Source organism: Anguilla rostrata, chromosome 2, assembly GCF_018555375.3.
Source record: "Anguilla rostrata isolate EN2019 chromosome 2, ASM1855537v3, whole genome shotgun sequence".
In the NCBI taxonomy this organism is placed as follows: domain Eukaryota; kingdom Metazoa; phylum Chordata; class Actinopteri; order Anguilliformes; family Anguillidae; genus Anguilla; species Anguilla rostrata.
This window is the reverse complement of record NC_057934.1, coordinates 60,701,209-60,711,713: the sequence shown is the minus strand read 5'-3', so window position 1 is coordinate 60,711,713 and position 10,505 is coordinate 60,701,209. Positions and strand designations below refer to the sequence as shown.

The following is a 10,505-nucleotide window of genomic DNA, read 5'->3' as shown; positions in this document are numbered from 1 at the left end:
CAGCTCAGTCACAGTCACAGTCTCAGCTCAGTCACCGTCTCAGCTCAGTCACCGTCTCAGCTCAGTCACAGTCTCAGCTCAGTCACAGTGTCAGCTCAGTTTCAGTCTCAGCTCAGTTTCAGTCTCAGCTCAGTCACAGTGTCAGTCACACAGTCACAGTGTCAGCTCAGTTTCAGTCTCAGCTCAGTCACAGTCTCAGCTCAGTCACAGTCTCAGCTGTTTCAGTCTCAGCTCAGTCACAGTCTCAGCTCAGTCACAGTCTCAGCTCAGTCACAGTCTCAACTCAGTTTCAGTCTCAGCTCAGTCACAGTGTCAGCTCAGTCACAGTCTCAGCTCAGTCACAGTCTCAGCTCAGTCACAGTCTCAGCTCAGTCACAGTCTCAGCTCAGTCACAGTCTCAGCTCAGTCACAGTCTCAGCTCAGTCAGTGTCAGCTCAGTCACAGTCTCAGCTGTTTCAGTCTCAGCTCAGTTTCAGTCTCAGCTCAGTTTCAGTCTCAGCTCAGTCACAGTCTCAGCTCAGTCACAGGCTCAGCTCAGTCACAGTGTCAGTTCAGTCACAGGCTCAGCTCAGTCACAGTCTCAGCTCAGTAACATTTTCTGCCATATCTATGTGTATGGATGAGGCTTTGTCCTTCTGTGTATACCCATGCATGTTCGTCTGACTGCATGAATATGAGGCAGTCAGAGTGACTGTATATCCATCTCTGCGTTTGTTTGTGTACCTCCATGCACGTGTCTGTGTACTTACACACACGTGGTTTGCGTGTCACAGAGGAGGTGCAGAGGCGGGTCACGGCTCTGGAGGAGGCGCGGCGGCAGATGGAGGAGGAGCACGCCCAGCAGCTGTCCCTGCTCATCGCCGAGCAAGAGAAGGAGCAACAGCACCTCCGACAGGTGAGCACGTGCAACTGCAGCAACAGCACACATGGACAGCCCACAGACAGGTGAAAACACGGCTGGGATCAATTCCATTCCGATTCAGGAAATGAAGAATCATAGAACATGACAGGCATTTTTCAGCTGGCTCCCTGAGTGATGGAATGGACCCCAGATCTGGTGGAAGCCGGCGCACGGGGCAGTCTGAATGTGCATGTCCCTGCTCAGACGGGTCTGTGTCCCTCTCTGTGCGACTGCAGGAGCTGGAGGAGAGAGACTGGGCACTCAGAGGGCAGGGCGGAGACCAGGCCTTGAGTGACAGCCTGACCACTGCTGAGCGATCTCCTGCGCATAGCATCGGTAACACAGTGTGAATACTGTACGAGCAGCACAGACACAGTACAAACAGCACAGACACAGTACCGTCACAGTACAAACAGCACATACACAGTACAAACAGCGCAGATATGGTACACACACAGTACAAACAGCACACACACAGTACAGACAGCACAAACACAGTACAAGCAGCACAGACACAGTACAGTCACAGTACAAGAAGCCAACCACTCAAACTCAACATCTGACCTTTTGCAGAATGGTGGCTGAAACATGGTAGAACCCATTATATAGCCGGGAACTCCTCTTTGGAACCATGAGTTCCCTTTCCAGGTGTTCTAGAACGGATGGGGTCAGAATTCCAGTTCTAGACAGCTGTTTATGAGCAGAGTTTGAGTTTGAGTGAGAGACGGGGGTTGAGACTGCTGTACCCTGACTGTTACAGAGCTGCAGTTTGTGGTGGGAGGGGTGCTCATGCTTTCTCGTGTGCTTTTTTAGGGTGCCTCCCTGTGTTCAGTCCTGGGGTCCCCCTCCCGGCGGCCCATTCCCCTGCCTACCGCCGGGGGCCCTCCTGGGGGGCCGGCAAACCCCGGAGCAGACTGAACCAGGTGTGTGTGTGTGTGTGTGTGAAAGTGTGTGCGTGCGTGTGTGTGTGTGTGTGAAAGTGTATGTGTGAGTGTGCGTGTGTGTGTTTATGTGAGAGAGAGACTAACTCTTGGCTCCTGTTGTTGCTCCCCTCAGGTGGTGTTTCCTCCAGAGCTGCAGGGGGCGCTGTGTCGTTTGAGTGCTGTGGCACGGGGCTTCCTCACCCGCAGACTCCTCAAAACAGAGAAGCTCAAACACCTGCGCCAGACTGTGCTGGTGAGGACACATACACACACACACACAAATGCACACATACACACATTGACCTCATTAGCCTACACATACACACACACAAATGTACAATAGAAAGAAAAATCCTTGATTTCTGATCTACCAGTCCTGTTTCATTTGAGTTCAGCTTTTCATTTGAGTTGTGACTGTGTGTGTGTGTGTGTGTGTGTGTGTGTGCGTGCGCGCGTGTGTGTGTGTGCGTGCGTGTGTGTGTGTGTGTGTGTGTGTGTGTGTGTGTGTGTGTGCGTGCGCGTGTGTGTGTGTGTGCGTGTGTGTGTGTGTTTTCAGGACACTCGGGCGTTCATCCAGTCGTTCCAGACTGAAGCTCTTCTGAAGAGGGGCTCCCTCTCTGCACAGGATGTCTCTCTGCAGGAGAGGCTCAGAGTCCAGGTAACAGCCTGCATTCACACACTGCCTATCTACTAACCTTACTGAGTTAAACCCTAACCCTAACCCTAACCTTACTGAGTTAAACCCTAACCCTAACCCTAACCTAACTACCTTGAGTTAAACCTACCCAACCTTACGAGTTACCCTACCTACTACCAACCTACTACTACCTTAGTGAGTTAACCTCACGCAGCTCAGGGAGGCGCGGCCTGTGATCTGTGTGGTTTGTGTGCGTGTGTGTGGCAGTGTGGCGGTTGGTGTATGGTGTTGTGTGTGTGTGTGGGCACGGTGCGTTGGCTGTGGTGTGTGTAGTGTGTGCGTGCGGTGTGTTGTGTGTGTGGCTGGGCGCGCTGGTGTGAGTGGCGTGGGGCGGGTGTGTGCGCGCTGGTGGCTGGGTGTTGGTATGGTGGTTCTCTCCCAGGAGGCTCCGTATGATGATGAGGTTCTCGTGACCGCTGGAAAGACTGCCTGCTGCAGCAGGACAGAGAGTTGCGTACTGAGAGGAAGCTCAGAGAGATACTGACCCCCTAACACAACACAGCAGCACCAACACACACACATTAACACACATCACACACACACACCCCACACACACACACACAACACACACACATCACACACACACACACACACACACACACACACACACAACACACACACCAACACACACACCACACATACACTACACACACACACAACACAAACACACACACACACAAACACACACACACACGACAACATTCACTAGACACGTACACACCATGATACACAACCATACAACAAACACTCACGCTGGACTGACAACATATAGCCTGGAAAGACTAATGTGCAGTCTCAGATCAGAGATGCAATTGAAGCCTGTGGTCCCTGCAGAACAAAGGGAGGAGCCCGAGGGAGAGGGCGGTCCTTTCAGCCGCCACTCAGAGATCACTGGACAGGAAGAAGCAGAGGTGAGTGAGCGGCCATCTTCAGGCTGGTTTTTACTGCAGGTGGCTGAGCAGATCAGTGTGCTCACCATTGCCTCTGTCTCCTCAGGGTCACTAACACACCAGGACAGGGCAAGAGGTCACAGCAGAAGCCAAAGAGCCCCCCTATCAACAGGTACCCCCCCCCACACACACATACACGCACGCACACACCTCAAATTTACAATAGAGACAAACTCCACCCACAAATGATACAATGCACCCGAAACGGTACAGTTTATGTGCACACTCCCCCACCCAGCCTTACACACACACACACACACCCCAAAGGCACAGTGTCATACTCACCAACATATATTTCACCAAATAGATTCCAACTGTTCTGTTATTTCACAAGAGCATTCATGACAAATGCTCTGCCTGTTTCACTGCTCTCTTTCTCTCTCTCTCTCTCTCTCTCTCTCCAGAGTTCTGCAGCCCAACCAGGGCTTGAACGCCCCTCTCCCAGGCCAGCCTCTGAGACACGGGTGAGCTCTCTGTCCGGAACATTACTGTTTCCTTGGAGACTCAGGTCTCATTGTTTCATCATAAGCCACCTGACCATCTCTCCCCGCCCCTCTGTGCCTGATTGACAGGAGCCTGAGCAGGAAGAACCCGGAGGAACGAGTGAAGCGGGTGGACAGCCTGAAGAAGCCCAACTCGCTGGGTTAGCCCCCCCTCTCCCCACACCACCACCCCTTACACACTTATGACACTACCCCCCACCTGCAATCTAATCTCAGCACACACCCCCCCCACGACCAATACACCGACGCCTGCAAACCTTCAGTCCCATGGCAACATTTTCCATGCCAACACCTCAGCATTCCTTTGACCCCCCCCCCCCCCAAAGCACCTCTACATGTCAAGCCCGAGTGCCAAGATTTGCAAACGTCCCACACTAAGACCCCAGACCACCCCCCTTCCACTTCCATACCCACGTGGGCCCTGAGAGGGGGAGGTGGCGAGGGGGTTGCCAGTTCTGCTGTTCTGCTCTGGGGAACACAGCCTGCTCCGGAGGCAATGGGGGAACATAACCTGCTCCTCCAGTCTCCCCTAAAATCCTCACCGTTTCCCTCCGTCTCTTTTACACTCAGCATGGTCCCCCGCTCCCTCAGGCAGATGTGCTGTTTCGGTGCTCACGCAGATGTGCTGTTTCAGTGCTCACGCAGATGTGCTGTTTCGGTGCTCACGCAGATGTGCTGTTTCGGTGCTCACGCAGATGTGCTGTTTCGGTGCTCACGCAGATGTGCTGTTTCAGTGCTCACGCAGATGTGCTGTTTCGGTGCTCACGCAGATGTGCTGTTTCGGTGCTCACGCAGATGTGCTGTTTCGGTGCTCACGCAGATGTGCTGTTTCAGTGCTCACGCATTGCCAGGATGGCGCCTGTGACACGTGGCCCAGGTGCAAAGCCTGTTAAGAGTTCACGTTTCTGCCAAACTGTGACTTCTGAGAATGCTGTGAGAACACAGGGGCGACGCCTGCGTAGTTACCTGAGGGTGGGCTGTCTGTGATCCCATTCCCCGTTTAGCACTGGACCCTCAGGAGGGAGGGCACAGCTGGGATTGCGTGCCATTGGCCGCTGTCATTTTAGGCACATGGGCGAGTAGCTCCAGAGAAGAAAGACAATCTTTCCCTCGTCTTTTTCATTCTCCCATCCTCTTCCGTCTCTTCTTCCTTTTTCCGCACCTGAGGAGTTCCCCAGGTCATCACACACACGGACACGCGCACGTGACTTAACACTCACCACCGCTGTGACATTTTATTCTTTTCTTCTCTCCAGAGTTAGGAAAATCAAATGCCCTACACCTCTCAATTTGTGCCGGTAGTAGAATTAGAAACAGGTTCTTTTCGTGAAAGTTTGTGTCTGTTGTGTTTTTTTTCCTCAAAGTTTCAAAGTTTTAAGGCCTTACCTCGCAGCTTTCTTTGGTGTCCGCCTTTAGCATGTTGGTTGAGATTCACGTATTCTTACCTACAAGGCGAGGTAGCGGGAAGGAACACTTCAGTGCTACATAGTAATTACTTGAATGTTCGTGGCCTTTCGTTTAGGATTTCTTAAAAAGAAATACCTCGATTTGTGAATATAAGCAGGTTATTTCATGAATTTGTGCAAATGTACAACATACAAATTCACGAGGTAGCAGATTTTTAAATGATTCAGCTTAACAGTCTAAAGGCAGTTCCAGTCCTGGTTATTGTCTTTTTGGCAGTGCTGCAGTCGTATGTTATTGAAGCACACTATCGCCACCTCCTGGTGGTCTCCGTTTATGCAGCTTCCCTCTCTAGCGTCTCAAACTGACTTGTCACCGCAGTTTCCAGCGGAAGCCAATGTCTCGCCAATCTTGCCATAGCACTCTGTGCAGCAGTGTCACAAAGGGAATTACAACATTTTGTTTTTCCCTTGCATTTTTTTTAAATATGCATTTTGACTGCATTCAGATTTTCTGGCTCAGTGTATTTATTTATTCCTGTTTGTAAGAATGTTATGTTGACAATTCAAAGGTAATAAAATGAAAACTTTTTGCTGACTATTGTCATTTCTCTTGTGATTTCTGTTATGTTCCAGAAAGTGTTAAATTGCCTTGATTTATGTTTTAATTTTATGTGGGGAAGATCAGGGAAATGGCTCATTAACTTGGCATCTCTAAACTACCTGCTCCAATCATGTGTGTAAAATATATTCATCCTTGAAAATCTTGGAGTTATCATCTCAAACTAAATTAAAATATTGAGTTTATTTTTACTTTTGCAACAAGTTAAAAGTATCCATTAATGTTCTATCAAGCCAGATAGTTTTGGTATTGCAGTAACAGGTTAGCTTGCTGACTTGTGCGTTACTACAAGTCCAAATGCAAAAGGTAACATTCACAGTTTCCTTCAGTAGTTAACATAAGCATTTGTCCACGTTTTTACACCCATAATAACAGGACACTGATAAGAATGTCCTGGTCTTATGTCAACAAGATCAGAGCAAAACAGTCATTCATTCAGTCAGATGAATAAATCCGATGCGCCCTCTGTAGTTGATGCACACAGTCTTCTGTTCTCTTCCTTATTTCAGTGTTTCTTTGTTATTGGACTTTTGTGCACAGCCCTCAATATTCACGGACAGGACAGACGGCGGACTCCTTGATCTGACTGCAGCAGCTCAGTGTGCATTTGATGTGGAGTGCACGGCACAGTTATCTTCACTGAATGGCCACCCTCCTGCATGCAGTTCAGAACCGTTTGCTCTGCTGTTTGTGATTTCCTATTTCGAATGGGCCGGTTAGATTTGATTTTTTTGCATCTGAATGACACGCTAAACATAAATTCAAAACCCGCTATGCGCTTAGCTGTGGCTACATACGCAAAAGCAATTTGTCCTGTTCTGCCATCGTAAGTTTTACACTGTCAGTTCTAAGCTCGTTGAATATGAGATGCTTTGCATTTTAACTAGGTCTACCTGAGAAGCCAAAAGGCAGTCATTTTCTTACCATAATTTACATTACATTACATTACATTATAGGTATTTAGCTGACGCTCTTATCCAGAGCGACTTACAACAGAGTAACCAAACTCAGGATCAAGTCCGCTTAAGTCCATTGAACAACATGTAGATAAAAAGCCTTTACTATGATGCATACAATAAGGAGAAACAAGATAGTCTGAACAAAATTTTTTTTTTTTTTTTTTTTTTTATAGTTATGGGAGGGGGTTTAGGGAAGAGGAGAGAGGTACACAGAGAAGAGGTGCGTCTTGAGTTTCCGTTTGAAGGTGCTCAGACACTCTGCTGTTCTGACCTCCACTGGAAGATCGTTCCACCATCGTGGGGCCAGAACTGCAAAGAGTCGAGACCTTGTTGCTGCTCGTGTAGGGGGAGGAATCAGCCGCCCTGTAGTAGCCGATCGGAGCGATCTGGCCGGCTTGTAGGGTCTGATCATCTTCTGCAGATAACCAGGAGCTGACCCCTTGACTGCTTGGAAAGCAAGCACCAGTGTCTTAAACCGGATGCGAGCTTGCACTGGTAGCCAGTGGAGGGAGATGAGGAGGGGAGTGACGTGGGAGTCACGAGGGAGGTTGTAAACCAGACGTGCTGCTGCATTCTGGATGAGCTGAAGGGGTCTGGTGGCTGATGCTGGGAGGCCAGCCAGGAGGGAGTTGCAGTAGTCCAGACGTGACAGTATCATGGCCTGGACCAGGAGCTGTGTGGAATAATTGGTGAGGAGTGGTCTTATTCTGCGGATATTGTACAGGATGAACCTGCACGACCGGATGGTTGCCGCGATATTCTCAGAGAGTGACAGCCTGTTGTCGAGCACAACTCCAAGATTTCGGGCACTCTGTGAAGGGTGTAGGGGAGTGTCTCCTAAAGAAATGGGGAGATGAGAAGTGGGAGAGGTAAGAGAAGGAATATGGAGAAGTTCCGTTTTGTTTGTGTTGAGCTTGAGCTGGTGTTTGGTCATCCAGCTCTGGATGTCACTCAGGCAGGCGGATATGCGATCGGAGACCTGAGTGTGGCTCTCTTTGGCTCTCTCAGCTCAGCATCCTAAACGTCTTTTCTGCCACCATTTGTTTTTACCAAGATGACACCACCTGGCTACTTTCTGATGGGCCCAAATCCACACGTGTGTCTTTATTTCAGCTGCTCAGCCATCAGCGTAACATTTGAATCCTTCTGTGTTCAGTATCTGTGCCCAAACAGCAGGGGGCAGCACTTAGCTACAAACGCTCAGTTGCGGATCAAGACCGTCTGCAGTTGGATGGCTGGCGCTCATACATTACGCACAGAACACGCAAAGCTTGTGTGTTGTGATGCTGCTGAGGCCAAGTTTGGGACGAGAACTGGATCACGCACTGAGGTAGCAAGCTTTACAAGCCCGTGACTCCATTTAAATACAAAACCAGAACTGCTCTGAATGCATTGGCACAACTGCATGCACACGGCACGAAGAGCAGGGTACATTTAGGCTGTTATGAAGGTCAATAACGCGTGTATTTCTGTATATTTACTGGTTTACAATAGCAAAATTCTGACTGAGTAGTCATGGGATAAAAAGTGTTCCTTTTGTTTGTTTGTTTTTTCTACGTCTTTGCACAACCCGGCTCAACCTCTCCCACGATGCTCCCCGGGGTCCTGACTCCTGACCCACAGATTGGGAAGCGCTGCTATAGAAAACATTCCCTTCTCCCAAGGCTGGTACCGCCTCGACATCCGCGAGAGAGTTGCGGCTGGCTCGCTGAGCATCATGGGAAGTCCGCCGCCCCCTTGTCCCCCCCCCCCCCCCCTCCCGCTCCGCAGATGGAAAAAAAACGGTAGTCTTTACGCAGCGAGCCGAGCGTTGAACGCCGGCCCTTGGGTGATCTTCCCTGCTGGTATTCCGGCAAAAGCGCCCAGCTGGGATTGCAGTCTCACGCTCCCGTACCAAAACGAAGCTCGGCTGCGGTCAGCTTGAATTCCCTGCCTCGCACTCGGAGCGTGTGCTAATGCCCATGAATGTTCTGGGTGAGGTTTCTCCACAGATTTAAGCAGAGGCAATGCTAAACTGGATGAAATGACTGCAATTCCCAGTAATAGCAGCTCTTAACGTTTTGGATTTAGCCGGTGGAAACCGTGTTAATGCTGGGGTGTGACTGGAAAAATGTGTCATTTATTTTCCTATTGAAAGCCACGGATAATGGTGTAATGCCACATATTATTTATTATACTGCACTGCGAAAATTCAGCTGAAAAAAAGAAAGAAAAATATGTTCCTGGAGAGCTGCAGTGCAGACCTTTATTGTTTTAAAGTGGCCTAGTACACAGGACTCAAGGAATTGATCCGCTACATTCATATAACTTAAACAACAATGCTGCCGGCTTTCTCTATCATACTGCACTAACAAGGGAGATTTAAAAGCCAACTGATATTTTCTGGTCAATGTATCAGAAAACTTTAATTTTACAACCTGAGCTACTTCTGGCATATGACTGCCAAATTAACACAGTTAATATTTTCCCTTAAGAAAAGTTTGTAGTGTTGTGAACATTTCATTACATCACATCACACAACCATTTGGCAGACACTCTAATCCATAGCGACACAAAGAGAAACTCTTCAGATTGAAGTCTGCATTAATGAGTAATGTGTATCTTCTAAGCAATATTTTCTTTTGTGCGATTAACTGCCTAACGTTGGCTCCAAGAAGTTTTGCGGTCAGCCGTTTATGAACTGTCAACAGTGCATTAAGATCAGACTGAAACTATAAAGTGAAAATGAGATCATAAAAATACCAGCGGTCCCCAACAAGCGTCCACAGCTTCTCTCCATGGCAGTGCCACTTTGTTAAGCCCAGTGCACCCCTGAGAAAGAGCACTGTGTTTAGGAGGCTAGCGTTAGCTCACAGCTCCATGCCCCAGTGGCTGCAGCCACTGCAGCAGATTACAGTGTGTAAGGCCTTCGGTGCATGGCTCTGATAAAAACACTGTCTACAGTAAAGTGAGCTGTAAAAAATGTGTCCAGTCACTTCGGCTGGAAGCTCAGCCGGCCTGGAAAACAGAAAGCTCCTTTCTCCCTTCTGTGGGATGAGTCTGTGCGGTGAACAGGTCAAACTGGTGGCATTTTGCTCTGAGCAGAATTAATGCCTCCTTCTGATTGGACTCTGCGCCCCATGTGACATGTCTGGGGCCAATCAAGGACAAATGCACTTTGCGCACAAAGGGAAAAGAAGCGCATAAACTCTAAGGGTGAGGTGTTGTGAGGACCAAGCAGTGTCATGCTCCATGCACAGGTACCACCAGGGATAGATTCTGCACTGAATTTTCCCATCATGTCATGTGACTGAAGCCAATGCGCATCCAACACAATTACAGGTGCAAGGAACAAAGTAAACGGTCAGCAGAAATTGGACATTGCAGCCTGCATTGCTGCTGTTGCTTTCAAGAGTGAAGATTTGACCGTGTAATCATGTATCCAATCACCACGTGCACAGTAGGGTGTCGCTACCATTTCCCCTCCAGTACCAACATCTCTGTCCTTGACAAGGGTCCAATTTATTTACGTGTTGAAATTCAGAAACAACTAATTGAAACATTATCT

The 10,505-nt window shown here is 48.9% G+C and overlaps 1 protein-coding gene across 1 annotated transcript in view; it reads left to right on the top strand.

Annotated features, from left to right (window-relative positions):
* Positions 1 to 4,622, top strand: part of LOC135248590 (centriolar coiled-coil protein of 110 kDa) — a 16,188-nt gene extending 11,566 nt beyond the window's left edge. Inside the window, exons 5-14 of the mRNA XM_064323398.1 lie at positions 774 to 895; positions 1,138 to 1,237; positions 1,715 to 1,824; positions 1,958 to 2,077; positions 2,381 to 2,510; positions 2,946 to 3,000; positions 3,355 to 3,432; positions 3,518 to 3,583; positions 3,876 to 3,935; positions 4,044 to 4,622. Of these exons, the coding sequence (XP_064179468.1) occupies positions 774 to 895; positions 1,138 to 1,237; positions 1,715 to 1,824; positions 1,958 to 2,077; positions 2,381 to 2,510; positions 2,946 to 3,000; positions 3,355 to 3,432; positions 3,518 to 3,583; positions 3,876 to 3,935; positions 4,044 to 4,119 (917 nt within the window). The 3' untranslated portion in view covers positions 4,120 to 4,622. The remainder of the gene's footprint in view (positions 1 to 773; positions 896 to 1,137; positions 1,238 to 1,714; positions 1,825 to 1,957; positions 2,078 to 2,380; positions 2,511 to 2,945; positions 3,001 to 3,354; positions 3,433 to 3,517; positions 3,584 to 3,875; positions 3,936 to 4,043) is intronic.
* The last annotated feature ends 5,883 nt before the right edge of the window (positions 4,623 to 10,505 follow it).